This window comes from Bison bison, unplaced genomic scaffold (genome assembly GCF_000754665.1).
Source record: "Bison bison bison isolate TAMUID 2011002044 unplaced genomic scaffold, Bison_UMD1.0 scf7180017864297, whole genome shotgun sequence".
Lineage (NCBI taxonomy): Eukaryota > Metazoa > Chordata > Mammalia > Artiodactyla > Bovidae > Bison > Bison bison.
In genome coordinates, this window is record NW_011494869.1 from 918,182 (window position 1) to 937,349 (window position 19,168).

Genomic DNA, 19,168 nt, shown 5'->3' on the forward strand with positions numbered 1-19,168 from the left:
CATACATCTCCTGTGTCATGAAAAAGAGCTGGGGCTTCCCAGAGCTGCCCAACAATAAAGAAGTCCAGGCACGCACCTGTGCAAAGGAGACAGGATTACTCACTTTGTGAGGGCATTTATCCCAAAGTTCTCAAGAAAATCCCCCTGGTGATTTAAATTGAATTGCCTGAATCTGATTTTGAGATGACACTTCAAGCCCAAAGTTTCCATATAAAAGCAAAAGCCACTGTATAAGAACCCTGTTCGTGCTAGCTGACCACTGGACATTTTTTTTTTTTAATCTCCTAATTTTAAACCCTTTGCAGCATGAGAAAAAAACAAGAAAAAAGTTCAGTTGGAGCCAATAGGGGTGATGTCTGCACATCCCAGGAATGGGATCACTGAACCCCAGCACACCTTTCTCCGTGGATGAGATGGAATCCCAGTGAGGCTGTCTAGACAGAGGCCTTCAGGTGGTAAGTACAGATTGGCAAGCATGAGGGGCTCCATGCTCTACAATACCTTACCCAAATTCTCTCCCCACTTGTCAAGGTCTTAGGGAGTATGAGTCTTCATGGCAACCCTGCCTGGGGCCTGCATGGCAGCAGAAATCCTAAAATAACTGGAATGTGGATGATCTGCCAACCTCCAACTTACTCATTCAGATTCATTTTATTGTCTTGAGGATGTACAAGGGCACACAAGTGTATCCTTTGGTGGATGACAAAACTAGAGCAATCAACCCTAACTCTACTGTACAGCACAGGGAACTCTACTCAGTACACTGTATAACCTATATGGGGGAAGAACCTGAAAAGGAATAGATAAATGGATATGTATAACTGAATCACTTTTCTGTATACCTGAAACTAACAGACCATTGTAAATCAACTATAATCCAAGATAATTTTTTTAATTAAACAAAAGCCAAGGAATGGAGGAGTTCAAAGTTGGAGATAGTGCACACTGTCCCAAACTCGGGGGCTTGCTAGCCAACAGTGACTTTGAGTGGCCACAGGAATGCTGAGGATGGAAGAGTGGAAGGGTTGCAGGTATGGAAAGGGATGTGAATTGTTCCTCAGGCCCCGTGCATGCAAGATGGAGCACAGCATGACCCCTCTTCTCTTCCTACCTCCCACCTTTCCCTTACTGGGTTGGAGTGTTGGGTGGAAGTGGGGGCTCCCAAGAGGGACTACATACTGTCACACCCAAGAGGGGCACCTTGGATTATCAAGTTGATATCAGTAAAGCACTTGAGGAAACCTTATCATCATGAAAATACTCAAGCTCCACTGTGAATACAATAGGTTGTAAAATGAAAAAAAGTTAAATAATCAGATTTTTCTTGCACTACTATGAACCCAAAGATCCACTTTTATTGACTCCCTCTTTTAAAAAGAAAAATTGACCAACTTCTAGAATTAGAAGGGAAATGCCTCAATGCTCTTCTTACGAGTTAATAAAAATGTCTTGATGAAGAAGCAAGTATTCATATGCCCCATTCTCAGACTGAAACCCCACATGTTCATGTACTTGTGGGAAGACCAACTTGGTGCCCACACCTGGGACCCTGCAAGACTGAGTGCTCATGAGGACTCTAGAAAAGATGGAGTCTTAGAGAGTCACCAGAAAAGTCAAGGAAACAGGGATCCTGAATGCCATAGAATTTGAGACCCAAGAGGATACTGAGGGGACTTGTCCAAGCTCCTTGGAGCACAACTGCTGTAGACACTGTAGGTCCTCTGACCCCCGGGCCAGCCCTCCATCCAGCCTCCAGAAAGCCTGGCCCTAAGCTGAGTGCGTGTCCCAATATTTAAAATCTGCAGTTAGCATCCCACCTTAGAGTATGAATCTGCCCTCACCCTGGGCTCTGGAAGACGTGACCCTCTGCAGTGCACCACAGATGTAAAAATCCTTAGACCAAGGGGTTCTGGCTTGTGCTGGATGCTGTCTGTGCCCGACCCCTTCCCCTCTGGCTCCCCAGGACGCCAGTGGCCTCTTGTTTCTCTTTGATTGTGACTGTTTCACTGTTGGGTGAGCAGCTGCTGCTGCTAAGTCACTTCAGTCGTGTCCGACTCTGTGCGACCCCATAGACAGCAGCCCACCAGGCTCCCCCGTCCCTGGGATTCTCCAGGCAAGAACACTGGAGTGGGTTGCCATTTCCTTCTCCAATGCATGAAAGTGAAAGTGAAGTTGCTCAGTTGTGTCTGACTCATAGTGATCCCATGGACTCCAGCCCACCAGGCTCCTCCATCCATGGGCTTTTCCAGGCAAGAGTACTGGAGTGGGGTGCCATTGCCTTCTCCAGGGTGAGCTGTAGTGACTCTCAACTACTGAGAGCTGCAGAGCTGGTGGATAAATGCCCCAGCTTCTTCAGCCCTCAGGGGTCATTCTGAGGTGAATGTCACATCGTGTCCTAGAGGATCCCAGGGGACAATGCCTAGTCCCTGATCAGTGGCAGCTCTGTCAGCACCCTCAAACATGCCTCCCAGGACTGCCCCCCCACCTCAACAAACTGCACCACGCTCATGTCAGGCTCTGCTCTGGTGAGACCCTGAGTAGGTCAGCCATGGGCTCTAGAAAGATTGAGAAGATTAATGGACTCGCATTGACAAGAAAGAGGCCAACATTCTGTGAACCCCCAGTTAAACCCTGAGGCCTCTGCACCCCAGTAAGACACCTGCCTCCACCTGGTCCCTAGGTGCAGGGACAAGTTGGGTGGCTTGTCCTTGCGACTGCCCCAGCCCTCCCCCCAGGACATACGAAACACTTGAGTTCCAAAGAGAAAAGCAACTTGTCCATCATATAAAAAGAGCAATAATTTGGTAAATTAATTGCAAATTTGCTTTCCCCGCTTAGTTGCCTTTCTCCTTTTCTGTGGATAATTGAGAGTATATTATATTAATTCGACAACAACAGAAGTTCAAAAAGAAAACTTAACCTTGTGAGCAGTGGGTTACCATTAGATGGGTGTGTCTCAACAACTCTACAAAGAGCATGAACGACAAACCCTTCATACAGCCAGCCAATTTCTGGGTGCACAGATGGAGACTTTTGCTCATGAAACTGCTGTGCAGAGTTCCCCAACTTTAACCTTGAGAATGCAGTTTGCTCTAGAGACAAAATCCGCTCCTGCACAGATAACACTGTACATGTTGAGCTGCATACTTAGGGCTGTAATTCACTCATCATGATGTTTCTTTGAGAAAAAGTGATTATAGGTAAGAAGAAATCATCTCCCAAAATTTGGACTCTTTTCCCCTCCACCAAAACATCTGAGTTTCTTCAAAACATGAGTAATTGAAGAAGTGGACTTGAAGACTAGTTTTCACCATGAGCTGCACAAGCCTTCTCCCCCTCAGTCTATCCCACCTCATGGCACAGTTACCTCCTTGAAACTCCTTTCCCCTCTTTCCACCTCAGACCAGTGGGCCGTCCTTGCTTAGAAGGGTCTAGGCTTTAGGGCCAAGGGTAGAGTCATAGGGGATGCTTGGGGTTGCCCCAAATCTGAGTCCAAACAGGTTGCGCTTTTTGTAATGCCATGTGGGGATGGGGAGGGGAAGGCAGGCTTCCAGAAACAGGACCGCCAGCCCCCACGCTGAGCTGTGAAATGAAGTCAGCTCATCCAGGAGGCCTGGATGCACCCAGCTCCCTCACAGCCACAGACAGGATGTTCCCAAGAACACTCAGCTGGTGAGAAAGGAGTTCTTTCCCAGAGGCAGGGGGATGAGAGGGAGGTGGGGAAGAAGGGGGCAGAGGAGGGAGGGTTGTGAAATGAGAGAGGGTAGGAGGCTGGGGGCGGCTCATAAAGAATTGGAGGAGAGAATCCACAAATGTCTCCTCTAAGCTTGAGAAGCTCCCCTGGGGGAGCAACCCAGGAAATACCCCTGCTTTCGAAGTGGAAATGTGGAGACCCCGTTAGGGAAATCGAGCCCTCGTGGAGGGAAGAGGGAAATAGACGCCTGGATAGGGGGCTCCAGGGAACTTTCCTGCCGTCAGCACAAGGAGCCAGGATGATCTGTTTCCTGCAGAGGTTCTGCCTCTGTTGCCAAGACCGGGCCGCTCACGCTGCACCGGACTCCCAGCCCCTTCCCTGCTGGAATGGTGGTCTCGGCAAGGGTTCCCACAGTGTGCAACATGACCGTAAATGAAGAACAGTGCCAGGGACTATGTGTTCAACCCCGGGCCCTTCAACAGAGCCCTCTGGTCCCCACCGCACCCTGGCCAAGGGGTAAAGAGGGTGCCCCTTCACAGAGTGGATAGTGGTGAGCCCCTCCTTGGGAGCTGCAAAGGTAACTTCTAAAACCCAACGTGGCTTCAGGCCCCGGTGGAGAGAACAGGCTCACAGAGGCTTGGTGTGTGTGAGGAGGTGATGCAGGGCTCATGGAGCCATCAGGGACCCAGGAAAGGGCAGGGATGAATTCTTGTCCCAGGGCAGTTCCCCAGACTCAGGTGGTATTGGAAACAAAGATGAGATCCCCAAACCCCCAGAGTCTTTCTTTCAGTTCAGGCTCTGCCTACACACTGCTGGTCAAAGCTGGTCCAGGTGAATGTGGCTGGGGTCACTCGCTATACCTTGGCTAGGCATGTGGGCGTCCACCAAGTTTTCCATCAGAACCCACAATGCATGTTCTCAGCTTCATGGAACAGTATCCTGTTTTCAGAATCTCTCACTTTCACTTCTTATCTCCAATAAGACACAACCTAATCCTGTACTCTATGGTCTTCGGGGTTACTTGAACAATTTCCATGAGACCTACTGAAGGGAATATTTTCAGCAGTCAAGGTGACAAGGTTGACCTACTGATGGGCCAGGTATGTTCCAGTGGACGCTTCTGGGCTTCCGTTCCCTTGTACACAGGACACTTCATTTATCTGGAGAAGGGGGGACCATGCTTGGGGCTTGGGATTCTGTCAAACAATGATAATACCTCCCCCACCCCCAGGACCAGTTAGCCAGGCAGCAGCATGTGCATGGAATTTAGAAGTTTACAAAACACGCCCAATTAGAGAAGCTTGGTAACACTGTTGAAGTGGCAAGTGCCTGAAGTCCAGCTCATGGATGAAAAAAAAAAAAACCTAAGCGATCACAAAAGAAAAGTGAAATCCTTGCTTTGTGCCTCCTACTGTGATGGGGGTGGGGGCGGAGCTGGCAGAAGCCTGTTACAACAGACAAGGGCACAACCAAAATATCACAGTGGATGAAGTTGCACACTCCAGCAATTCCAAGGGCCTCTCCATGTAAAACTATGCTTCACAGGACGAAAAGAAAATGGTAAAGTTTGCTGGACCAAGGCCAGGCGTGTGTCGTCCTCCACATGGGGGATGAGGGACACGGGGCCTGTGAGCTGTCGTGGGGTCTAATCACCCACCCGAGAGACACTTGTGCACACAGATGCTCTCCCCAAACCCACCACGGTCACCCCACCCAATGGGGAGGTGCCTTGACATTTGTATGTTTAGGAGCTGTGACTCTTGGAGCCTCCTAAAGATGAGTGGAAAATATGGCAGGTGACCCAGCAAACAGCCCATGGGACAGCACCTCTAGCTTCCCTGAATGTCCTGTTGAGGCTTCCAACAGACAGAGGGATGTCAAGGGTGGAGGGTGTTGCGGAGTGAATTAACATAATGACTCAAAACTGCACTAATGTTTCACAGCTTTTTTTATTAGCAATACCAAGATAAGTTATTGAAGCATTTTTAGTATTGTTTTACATTCCATTCATAAATGACCTAACTTGTAACTCAGCATACAGCACACTTAGAGATATAGTTTGACACTTATTCAGAAAGCTACAATTATTATAACTTACATGCCTTCATTACCAGGAACACCTTCATATATCTTCTAATTACTTCAACAATACTCTATTCCAAAGCACACGATAACCCAGTACAAGTTTACACATTTTGCTTCAATCACCGTTTTTAAGGAGTAGATGTTGAGGTGCTGTTCACTGGTATTTTACCGTCATCTGTTCCTGGTTAACGTGACGACCTGACACAATATTAAACTAGCAATATTACTGCTTAAATACTATGGAGAAAGAGAATTACTGCACTTTTCTGTATTCTTCTAAAGTGTTACAAAATACAGGACAATCGGACACAAGCAGTAATGCCAAGACCATCACAGGGCCCGCTTCTAGAAGCTGTGCTGAGCGGAAGCCCCCCCAACAGGGTTTCCACAGGTGAAGGGACTCCAATCCACCCGTGTTTGTTCTGCAGAATTCATGACTCTGAGGGAATTTTCTCTCTCGCTCAGGTTACTAAGCCTTCACCATCCTTCGCTAATAGTGGAACATATGGGGCAGTATTTTTAGTCTCCCTGATTCTTTGCTATATATACTGTAGGTTGGTGGTGTATACACATACCTATGCCAATAGTAATTATTTATTCAACACACATATGTGTATACATTCTTCTCTTGACTTTACACGATTAACAAGCTGCAGAGAGCCACCGAGGAGCACGAACAGACAAGGGCAAATCCAGCTAGACCGACTAGAACAGGGGGTGTCACTTACCTGCAAGAAAATGTGCAGATTCATTAAACAATCCAGAAACCATGTGGGCTAGAGGCATTTGAAAGCAAGGGCAGGGCCACACTCCCTAATTGTTTAATGGAATGATGACAATAAAGCAATATTTATAAAATTTGGTCCTTCCATCTCTGGCTAAAGCAGGAATAGTCTATGTGATTAGAGCAGGTTGGCAATTAGATGCAGAGGCGCTGTTGATCAGAACTAAGAAATAGGAGATAATTACTACTTATTTGAAACCTGGGCTTGGCACATAACATCTGAATAAAAAGAAGAAAGAACCTGATTCCTTCAGCAGCTAAGATGTCTGTAGCTAGATGGCTGTCCATGCCAACCACCACTTTGATTCAGCAGCCTCAGAAGGCAGACCCCAAAGCTTAAGCCCAGGGTCCCCCAAAGCACTCAAGATACACATAGGGTCACCCTGCTCCTATTGCATATGGCGGTGGCTGGGCCTGCCTGGAGAACTTGCATTTCCCCAGGGATGTGGATGTCCATTCTGACAACACTCTCTTCACTTGGCATTCTCCTCCTCTCTCCCAATTTGAAGTCATCATTGGGGAGGAAAAATTACTGTATACAGGCATGTATGTTTTGAACCAAAGAGTTTGGTTGGTCTCTTCTCCCAGCCCAGGCTTGATCCTGGGCAACAGGTATCATGCGATCCGAAGAGAACATGGATACGGCAACCAAAACGAAAGCTACCAGACTTCTGCTTCGGAGGCACTGTTGATTCAGACAGTAGCTTTTGGAGCCAAAAATATGCAGCAAAAGGAAAGGAACATAAACAAGGCTAAATGTCACCAGTGTTTGCCGACTTACAGACACCATCCATTTGTTTGTTCTGAAATGACGAGTGGACCATTTGGCAAATACAATGGTATTCACACAACAGTTCTGTCATCCTGCAGTGCAAACGACATCACATCAGTGGCATTCCCATTTAATTTAAACAGAAGGAAAGGGAGGAGGAGTAGAATGCCGAAAGAGTTTGGAGAGGGCTGTCATCCAAAGAGGCCGCACCCGGTGAGGCTCTGGATGGGGCCAGGGGAGAGCCTGTCCGGGGCGCTGGTTTCTGTGGGAGACCCAAGGGGATAGCACCTGTACATTGTCCCACCAGAGACAAAGGGAAAGGCTCTGCAGCCAGCGCAGGGGCAGAGCAGGCAGGATGGGGCGGTGATTTGCATTAACTGAAAGGATCTGCCCCTGGACTTCAGAACAAGCCAACTGGTCCTCCCTACTGAGGTCTAACGTCAGGCCCTGGACATGCACTATGCCTGGGGGCAGGCTGGACAATGGAAGTCAACAGCCAACCTGGAAATGATAAAACTGGGCAAAGAAAGGGAGTGCAAAAGTTGTGCTTTATCCACAGTGTCTGTAAGCTGATAGTAAGAGTCAGCTCAGGAAGAAGAGAAGAGGAGGATAATTGCTCATTTGGCTTTAAATAAAGCATGGCAGCTCTAGAGACAAGACCCTATGGCAGAGATTCCCTGGGCCTCCTAGGCTCATTTCAGTTGGCTGAACTTGGGCACCTGTACACTTGGTAGATTTCAATTTGGTGGTTCTCTTTCTGTGCCATTTAACTAATTTTCTTTGTCCATTAGAACCTGTTGGCTTCAGGGCCACACCTTAAAACTTAGAATTATCCACGAGACCAAAAAACGTACCACCTATCATAGGCTATGCACCGGGAGCTTGTGCTTGGGTGCCTTCATACATACATATGCAGTGTTCACAGTGGCACACACGCCAGCCACAGCTCGCTTGGAAACCCCTGACTAACCACAGACATTTGCCATTTCTTAGCCAAAGCCTGAGGTGGTAAGACACTTCCTACTCTGAAGCACCAGCTTTCTATCAGGAGGAGAACTGGGTAGAAACTGGAAGGGTGTGACCACAGTGATGGGATGTCACCACTAAATTGCCAGAACTGCCTTCCAAGCTAACATTCCCACATACCAAGAAATAGCCATCAGTGACTTGGCATGGCAGACATGAGGAAATAAAATGTGTCTCCATAACCTTGATGGAATGTAAGATGTGTACCTGCTCAGTGCTAAAAGGGACAATTGCAACCCAAAGATGTTTGGGCAGTGACATCATCTACTTGTGATAGCCTAATGTGGACATCATCTCTTCTAGAAAATATCAGCTCCATTTATCCAAGCTCTTCTACCTCCATCATCTCTTTTTATCCTTACGCTTCTGTCCATCAAAGAGCTCCTGTGTCTTTCTTGTCTGCCTGCTTTGGCTGTGATGGTGGCAGCCCTGGACCCGGCATGAGTCATGGAGAAGGGTGTTCTCCTACAAGTCTTTTACACACAGACAGAGATGTGACCTTCCAGAAAAAGCTACTCCAGGCTATGTAGGTCTACAAGGCCCCTCTCACTCTCAGAAAGTCTCCTGCATCTCTGGCATTAAACGGCAATAGATGGAATGTTGCAGCTGCTGACCCGAGTCCTGCCCACATCATCTCACAGGCCGGTGGGGTTGCAGAGGACGGTTTTCACATATCTTTTCTAGGGATGACCACAGCAATGCAACCTTCTTTATACTCGAGCAGGGGCGGACAAACTAGGACCCCTGGGCCAATTCTAGCCCACTGCCTGTGTCAGTAAATGAAGCTTACTGGAATGCAGGCATGCCCATTTGTTTCCTTATTGCTTGCTGGCTGCTCTGTGCTGCCCAGCAGAGACCACAGAGCCTGCAAGCCTAATGGGTTCACTCGCTAACCTAGGAAAGTAGTTGCCTACCCCTGCTCTACACTGTATAGCTGGTAAAACGGTGAATATTTTCAGACTGCCTACGCTGAGAAATCAACAAGGTTTTTGGAGTACAGAAGTCACATTTCAAAAAGAGTTGAGCTCCTATCATGTCATTAGACATTTTAGAATACATGAGGCACAGAGCTTTTTGAAACCTGTCTTTTTTTTTTTTTCCAGGAAGGGGGGCTCCTCATTCTCCCATTGCCATGAGAGAATTCTTGGTCTCAGACATAATTTGGGTCAGGGAAGCCAGTTGCCCCCTAATTGGGAATGCTGAATCAATTGCTGTTAAAGACCCTGCCTTCTCACTTGCTTCCTCCCAGGCTCAGTGGGTCACTCGGTCTGGGAGCCACTGTACAAGGACCTCAGGCCTACCACAGACAAGCTGCTAGATTCTCCTCACTCAGCTGGGCTTCCCTGAGGGTTGGTAACTCCAAGAGTAAGGGGGTTGTACCCTGCTCACTCCCTTTCCCTTAATTTGACTTTAGTTCTTCACCATCAACCCTACTTTTGGGCTCACCAAAGAACATAGAGCAAACTCTGCTCAACACATCATGGTTCCCAGTCATCCATCTAGGGTTCAAAAATAAAAGTAGTGGTTGCTCTTCAAATCCACAAACTCTGGAGTGAAGCAAGTTCTGTGGGCCATGCAGCCAGGCCCACAGGTGTTGTGCAGACCCACCTCTGTGTGGTCTGGGGCCCACCAGAGCACTCTCAGATATCCAAGCTACTGGCTGATCCAACAGTTCATCACATTTCTCAAGCTGGACAAAGGAGATGTCTGCCTTGTCTTTTCAGTGGATATGAATGCTGCCCTGGTCTGCCCTGGCCCCTCTTATTAGATAATCGCATGGATCCTGTCCCATTACAAGACCAAGGTCAAATCCATTCCAACAAAACCAAGGGCACATCCAAGTTCTCCCACGGCATGGGAGTGTCCTTGTATATTATGCTCTTCTACAGAATGAAGAAAGGTGGGCCATGCCTGGAGCCTGGAAATGGGGACTTTGATTGGAGCAGGATTTCTTGTAATGGGATCAGGCCCAGAGTGGGACCTGACTCACTCTAGAAGCCAACAACGCATGCCCTTCAGTTTAATCCAAGATGGCTCAGTCACCTTCTTAGGATCATCTGTAACACGTCTCTGATCTTTAGAAATTCACGCTCGAGCTCTCAGTTGGCAAATGCTGCATGCCTCCCCTACCCAGCTGGCTGGGTTGGCCTTTCTCCTGGTTGTCTCTCACCTCTGCATTGCCTAGGAGTGGACAGCATACACAGGCCAAGACCCCAGGCCTATGACATGAAGGAATGTAGGACCAGAGCTCTAAAAGTTAGAAAGCAGGCATGCAGAATTAAGAATCCAGAAGTAGAGCCTACAACGTGAGGATCACCCACAAACTGAGGGTTAAAGGCCCCTTCTCCACTCACCAGCCTGTGTCAGCAGAGCCACTGAGCTCTGGTGCAGAGGGGGCTCTACATGACTTGAACAAGATCTTTTCTGATGCTTCTCCCAACAATTTTACACCCATGAGAATAGATACAGATGGGCATTAGCTCCTCCGACAAGCCTGTTTCTAGGGGCATCAAAGTGGAGATTTGGGTTTACTAACCAGACAAAGGAGAAGGCAATGGCACCCCACTCCAGTACTGTTGCCTGGAAAATCCCATGGATGGAGGAGCCTGGTAGGCTGCAGTCCATGGGGTCGCTAAGAGTTGGACACGACTGAGCGACTTCACTTTGACTTTCCACTTTCATGCGTTGGAGAAGGAAATGGTAACCCACTCCAGTGTTCTTGCCTGGAGAATCCCATGGACGGTGAAGCCTGGTAGGCTGCAGTCCATGGGGTCGCACAGAGTCAGATACGACTGAAGCAACTTAGCAGCAGTAACCAGGCAAAATCAAATGCCAAACTCCCTTGAGATAAGAACTATCAGAATAACTCTTGGTTGTGCAAAGCCCAGCTTCTTGAGGAAACCAGCTATCAAGCTGGTGGGCCTGTTTGAAAACCCATATCTATTCTGAGTGGAGCAGAGAGGAGGGAATAAACATTAAGAATATTTGATTCCTTGTGCCAATATCATATCCACCTTGGCAAAGTCAAGCCAATGGGAGTTTGAGGTTTTCAACTATCATCTGTGCTTTTTGCAATGCTAAGAAGACAGTAGACCAGGCAGGAAGAAAAATGCCCCCAAATGCCCCCTCTGTAGCTCAGTGAGTTTAAGTTTTCCTCCCAGATATCAGTTTTTAGGAAGGATGAATATGCCTGGCCCTCCCATGTCACAACAGCCAGTAAGAAATCAAGAAGAGGATTTTGATTATGGTAGGCCGGCATGGGAGAGGGGAATGAGAACTGGACAGAGTCGAGACATCCCCCTACCCCATCAAATACAGAGGCCAGGGAGGGGCCTTTCTTGCCTGCTCCCAAACTAAGCAAGAGGATGCAGAAGAAATGAGGGTAAATGAAATGCAGAACTTGTGCTCTCTAAAAATCGGCATTTTTTGGCTGGAGTTACTTTTGGCATCTTACCATGAGTTCAAGGTGGAGTAGTGGGACCTGGATGCCCCACTGGGAAGCAACCAGGTACCCTGGAGCCTGGCTGGGCTGAGGGTCTTCACTCCCCTTTCAGGACAGGGGCTGCAACTTACATCTCAGGCTGTCACCCAGTGGCTGAAAGGCTGACTAAGCAAAGCTTTTGCTGGTACCCTAGAAATGTCAGGGGAGTGTGGTGAGCTGCTATTTGGGGAGGGGGAGAAGGGCCTGAGAGCTTCAGCTCAGAGGAAAGGGCTCCCTGACACCGCTTCCCCTCCACCCTCGCCTGGTGCAAAAGGACACAAGCAGGCATGCTTCCTCAAAGGCAGGCAGCCTTCCTTTGGCGTTGATAGGACGATGGGAAAATTAATAGGGGTAATATGAGCTCATTTCAATAATAATGAGCTTATAAACATGCCAGGTTTTGATCTTTTCTGATGCATGGATTCCTGGCAGGAACTATGGTCCTACGTAGGTATTTGAAAGAACTGAAAATAGACTTAAAAAAAAAAAAAAAAATCCCCAAACAACAATGAAAAAGAAAGCACTCCAATCATAAACTTAAAACAACAATAATAATAAAAAAAAAAGACAAACATCGCTCCCCTGGAAGAAAAGAAAAAAAAAAAAATTGGACTGACATGAAACCCTTTTCTCCTTCCTTTAAATATTGTTTTTAACAGCTTCAAAAGTAATGAATTGTATGTGACTAAAAATAGATCTGGGGGTGCTGGTTAATGGGGCCTTATGAATCATTCAGCATAAAGAACTGTCAATATTTTTTTGAGCTGTCAGAAATCCATTTAGTGATTTTTGACAATTCAAAAAATATTTCTGACTGCTTGATCCAGTTCTTAGTGAATTAGGGAAGGAGAGAGAAAAAGAAATATATCAATTTAAATTATGAACTGAATCCAGCTTGCTGAATCCCACTCTGTGCTAAAAGGAATGTCAGGATTCAGAAGTTAAATAGGATCTTTGCTCCCTCCCTCCCTTCCTTTTTCCCTTCCTTGCTTCCTCCCTCTTGTCCTTCTTTCCTTGCTCCCTCCCTCCCTTCCTACTTTCTTTCTGTTTTTGAATAAGTAATGTCACAGAAATGCATTCGTGGGCTACAGATGGGACGATACCATGGTCATTTGTCTCTAGTGGGGAAATTTGGGGCTGGAAATAACACACTGAGCTTCAGTTTGGAGAAAGACTTTCAAATAAGAATATCTGGGTGCCAAGAGAATGACTTTGATCCTCCCTGCCCACACCGACATTCATTTGATGCAGTTCTAGGCTTCAAATCTAGCATTACTTTTTAAGATCTGGAATTACTTTGGAGTAAACATATTCTTTAAGGAAGTAAAGAATTGCCAATTTGCTAACAAGATCAGGCAGGCATAAATCCAAGACAGACAGGATCACAACACTGCTAACCAGGGACTTCATAATGTACACTTCTTGTTAGAACAACAGACAGACGGGTGAAGAGACAGACAGACAGAAGGCAATAATAGAAGGCCAAAGTCACAGTAACTGCCATTTGATATGTCTGAAGATGAATCACAAATACCCCACAACCATCTCCCTATTTGGAGAGCGGGTCACTTTATTTCTACATTGTGGTTAGTGTGATATGATTTTAGTATCCTCTAAGTCATTATAAAGAAAAGTTTCAGAAAGCAGATTTGGCTTAGCAAAGCAGTAAGGAATTGTCTTTAGGCATCTTATGCGTAAGTTGAAAAGACTGAAAAGTTTGCAAGTTCCCAGGTCTCTTTTTCTTTTTGTTTTTTAAGTTTTTCCTGTCCCCCTCAAGTTATGGATTAAAAAACAGAGGAGTAGTTCATGCGGTGAGACCCCGCCCCCTTCTCCACGCCTTCAGTACAGGCATTTCCGATCACAATAATGCAAATTGAAACACCAAAGTACGAGGTCCAACACTTTCTAAATGAATTTGACTCTCATGATTGTCTGCATTGCGTATACCGCATAGTTGGGGGTATTTTATGTGTAGTTCAGAATCTGCTCATGGATAAATTTACCCCATTTTAAAAAAATACACAAATCAGCACTGATGTTTTTGGGAAATGAACTAAAGGAAGAGGATTCTAAAACTTACCACACAAGTCTGGCCTCTTGATACATCCAGAATTTGCTGTGCTATTTGCAAGTCCGTTAAAGGCTGCTAAGCCATCAGAGCTATAGGCCCTGAGGACCGACAGCACGTTCATCGACTTCTCCAGGCCCTGGGGCCCCCGCTCCGGCTTGGGCAGGCCCGCCGTGGGGTCCTGGGCTGGAAGAAGGCCCGGGCTGTGCCACTGCTTCTCCGACGCCTGGGGCAGAGGGGAGACCAGTCCCTGGACAGGCTGTGGGGCGCCCGTGGGCAGCAGGCCATCCCCGCTGTCGCCGCCCCCGTCCTTGCTCAGGGCAGGCGGCTTGCTCATCACCTCCGGCTCTGTGTCAATATCCTCTTCCTCGTTGTTTTCTCCCTTGGAGGAGTCCATGTCCTCCGAGGAGGCGATGTCCGAGAGGTCATCAGTAGTGTTCTTATTTGTGGTTTCGGGGATCAGGATCGGGGCGTCATCTTCGGAGTGGGCCTTCCCGTCGGGCTCCCTGTTGGGGCAGGAGCTGGCGGCCCCCGAGCCCAGCAGGCCTGGGTAAACACTGAACTGCTTGTAGAAGTCTGATGGGAAGCTACAGAACGAGGGGTCCACATGGCTGGGCCATGGGCCGCCCTTCTGCTCCCCCAGGGTCTCTTTGACCTGTCCTTGGGCCATCTTCTCGGAAGCCGAGTCTAGAGGTCCCATCATGGTGGAAAGCGCCATCTCTTTGTTTGATTGTACCGAGGGCAGCAAGGCCGCTTTACTGGCCTCCCGGGCTTGGTCTTTGCAATTGACTGTCACCCCGATAGTGTTATCTTTGCGTTTCGCTTTGCCCAGGTGGTTGGCCTGGAGATGAAGGGCCATCAGCTCCATAGAGGACGTTGTGAAAGCACAAAACAAGCAGCCGTGCCACGCAATGCTGTCTTGCACAGTCACCGAGGAGCCCGGGAGGGAGGCAGCGTCCGGCCGCACGGACAAGTCCAGGGGCTCGTACTGAGACTTCTCAGACTTCCTGGGGGCCACCTTGCCGCCCACCTTCTCCTCCCCACCGTCCGCCCCATGGACCTTCATGGAAGGAGGGTCAGAGAGGGCTTTGTCCTTCAAGTCCTTCTCCTTCTTCAGGGAGCTTAGGACAAAGCTGTCCATGAACGCCTGCAAGGACCCTTGGAAATTCACACCGTTGTTCACGATACTTTGATAAGCTCTCCCGATTTCGGAGAAGTGGGTGCTTTTGGAAGGAAGGTCAGTGCCTTTCAGGGTGTCTGAAGGAGCCTCAGAAGACATGCCACTGGCCTGTCCTGTGTGATCTCCGGATGAGAGCACTCCTGACGTCCACTGCTGAGACGCAGGGCCACCTCTGAAGTCGATTCCGGGGAGACCCTTGAAGGCGCCCCGCAGGATGTCTGGCCTGATAAACAGAGCGGCTTTGTTGGACAGCTCGTCCCTGTGGTCTTGGCTCGGGGGCTGCCCAGACAGTGGCCCAGCTCCGTTCTGCCGCTCCCGGTGGTGCCGTTCGAGGTGGTATTTTAAGGAAGCTGACTGGGTACCGGCATAATCACAGTGGGGACATTTGTAGGGTTTCTCACCTGCAAGATTTTGGTATAAGGAGAAAAAAAAAAAAGTGTTAATTTCATTTTGGTGTGCTGAACAAGGCTAGAAGGATCAACATTTGTTCTTGGAAACAAAGCAGCTCAAACTAATAATTAGTTAGAGAACAACTGTTTTTTAATAGAAGAATAATTCGTACTCTTAAGCTTTTTTAATGATTTTGTACCATTTGGGACTATTCAGGAATGACATACTATCTACACACAATTAGCTATCTTTTTCTTTATCTAACATGTGAAAACGGCTGTAGATTTAAAAGCTATGATTATGAAAATTAAGCATAATAATTTCAACCACAGTGATCATTAAAAGTAGAAGTTTAAAAAGACAAAGTATGTAACAAATGGGTGGTTGCAATATTTTGTGTATACAATAGCTCTAAAATTTGTTTAAATTATACACATGGAAACCATTTTTAAACCTAAAAATTTTATGGCACTGTTACGCAAGACTGAAATGAATGATTTAAGTCTTGCTCTGCAGTAAATCATGGATATAATTAGCAAATGGCATACTGCACAAGTAATTTATCATTATTTGGAGGGCACCATTCCAGACGGGCTCAGATATCTGCAGACCTACTTCATTGTTTCTAAATAAAGAACTATAAATACCGATTCTATAAAATATTAATACCATTACAGTGCATTATGATTGCAGCATGTAAAGACATATAGTTAAGATAAAAAGCAGTCAATAAAACTTAAAAGAAAATGAGTAATAAAAAGGCACAAAATATATTTAGTTTCTGTATTTGAAATTAACATTATCTACTGGTCTTTGTAGTGCCTTAAATTTGTACTAATGGCAAACCTAATGCTCCGGTAGTAAAATGTGTAATTTACCTATAATAAGCGCTTTCTAGAGAATAAAAATAGCTTTAAAGACTGTTTTAAAACATATAAGATCATTTTCATGAATTAAATATTTATTTAAATCCAACACACAACTTCTATTGTTCTTTCCACTATGGAAAAAAATACCATGACATACAACCGAGACCTGCTTGCATTGTAGGAGAGGAAAAGAGAGGAGGGCAAACAAATGTGAATTTAAATATATTCTAAGAATTGGTACACAGTCCAGGGTCTTCTCTGGACCTTGGAATCAAAAAGCTCTCTGGAAGGAATGGGACTGTCCGAGTTCCTTGTTTACAACAGCTCTCTGTCAATAATCACAATTACTTCTCCAAGGAAACTCAGGCATTCCCCACCACTTCCTCTGTTCTGTTGTAAAACAGTGATCTAAAGCAACAGCAAGTCAAGGGTGAATGGTGTATTCTGGAGACGTTTGACCATGTCTAGTCTCAGATGATGCCGGATTCGCAGTCTCCAGGCACAGGGTATTTGGGGGTAATATACTTATTAGGGGCGGGGGAGGATGCATGGATTTTGTAAATAAGAGGACCACCAGCCTGAGTTCTGACACAGGACTCCATGTCACCTCCAGACTGTGTGCTCTAGCCTTGGAGAAGCTGTACCTGCCTCATCAAACGGTGGCTATGTACTTCTCTTTCCCACCTACGTGCAGCTGAAGGTTCCTCGGGACACATCAGAGAGGACCCAGCTGGGACTCTCTTTCTCAAGACCAGTGACATGGATCTACAGGAAGACTCAGTCCCCTTTGATGCAGAGGTACAAATGGCTTAAGGCACCACTTCCCAGTTCTTGAAGTCAATGCCCATGATAGGCTCCAATTCCCTTCAGCCACTGCTGTGTGACATTTCACTGGAGACTAGGGAACTCTCTGCGGGATGGGCGTTGTGGATGGGGTACTTCTAGGCTGACACAGAAGTCCAGTGCCAGCTGCAGCAGAGGCAGCCCCTGAAGCTGAGGGGCAGGGGTGGGGGAGGGGACTGTGGGGCTTGTGGCAGGAAAGCCTGATAAAGAACTCGTATCCTGGTCCACGGGTTGGTGTAAGGCCTGGGGGATGGCCCGGCAGTGAGAGCTGGCAAAGGTACCTGCAGGTACTGGATGAGACTCAGGATGCATTTCAAAAATGCACCTGGAAACGATTAAGCGCATCTGGCAAAGGGTGTGCAGAGCATGCATGGGCATCCATCAGCAGGAGCTGCAGAGGGAGAAAGCAGGGCTTCCCTCCACGCCTGGTGGGGTGGGGCTGCCTTTCCTGGCCAACTGCAAGGATGCTTGGGGGATGTGTGTCAATTTCCAAGGGACACACACTTCAAACACTCACTGGAGCAGCGGTTCTCAGACTGTACTGAGAATTAGAACCCCCAAGGGAGTTTAAAACACCCGTCCCGGGACCCAAGGCACAGCAGTTCTGTTTCCCTGGATTCAGGGGAGGGGGGCAGAAGTGGGTGGTTCCGTAGGTGTCCCTGATGATTCTGATGCCAGCAGTGTAAATGTTACATTTTGAAAAATCAGAGTAGAACTGCTTGAGGAGCTTTAGAAAGTGCTGATAACTGGTTCCACCTTTACTTCCAGAAGTTCCTGGGGCAGATTGGCCTTTGGGGTTGGCCTGAAGTGGGCAAAGGCCTCCTCACGTGACCCTCTATGGAGCCTGGGTGGAGAACCCCTACAAGGAGCCTCCCTGGGAACTGCCCTTCTAGGTGGATGCTGTGGGACCAAGTGGCAGAGGAGCGAATCTGACCCTCTGGACCCTAGGAGGCGTTTGGAGAGTCTGGGACAGACACAGGATTCTCATCTTGGGACCTTGGCTTCCTTGACCTGTAATGTTGCAAGTTGGAGCACGTGTTCTCTGTGGCATCATGTCAATTCTAAAGGTCGTGTCCAGAGCCAAACCAAGTTTCCTGAATGATGCCAGAGACAAAAATGTCCATACATGTATGCAACTGCACACCCAGAAACACACAGATTCATTCACACAGTCTCTGATGGAATGAGCAAGTCCCTACCCACCAAGTACTGTACTTGGTGCTGGAGACTAAGTGAAGAACCAAAAAGATAAGAGCCCTGCTCTCACAGGGGAGGAGAGGAGACACAGCAAAGCGATTAGAGTGGGAGGCACACCACACACAGTACACACACACACCACATTCACACACAGACACTGTACACACGCCACACATCACACACACACCACACACAACCCACACATTACACACCCCCCCACACACAGCACACACAACACATTACACACCCCACACACCCCACACATTACACACCACACACACACACACACACCACACATCACACACACACACCACACACAACCCACACAACACATTACACACCACGCACACACACACCACACATACCATACATCATGTCACACATACATACCACACACAACCCACACATCACATTACAAACACCACACACACAGACATTGTACAGATACCACACATCACACACACATACCACACACAACCCACACAACATATTACACACCACACACACACACCCCACAGACACTGTACACATACCACACACCACACATACACACACACCACACATCACACATACATACCACACAGCACACACACATACAGATACCACACATACCACACATCACATCACACATACATACCACACACAACCCACACATCACATTACAAACACCACACACACACACAACTCAGCACACACATACACACACACACAGATACCATATACACCCCACATATCACATTACACACACCACACCACACACACACCACACATCACATATA

The 19,168-nt window shown here is 47.4% G+C and overlaps 1 protein-coding gene across 1 annotated transcript in view; it reads right to left on the reverse strand.

Moving 5' to 3' along the window:
- Positions 1-19,168, reverse strand: part of ZNF536 (zinc finger protein 536) — a 248,766-nt gene that overhangs the window by 135,049 nt on the left and 94,549 nt on the right. The window contains exon 3 of the mRNA XM_010851100.1: positions 13,923-15,491. Coding sequence (XP_010849402.1) covers positions 13,923-15,491 — 1,569 coding nt within the window. The remainder of the gene's footprint in view (positions 1-13,922; positions 15,492-19,168) is intronic.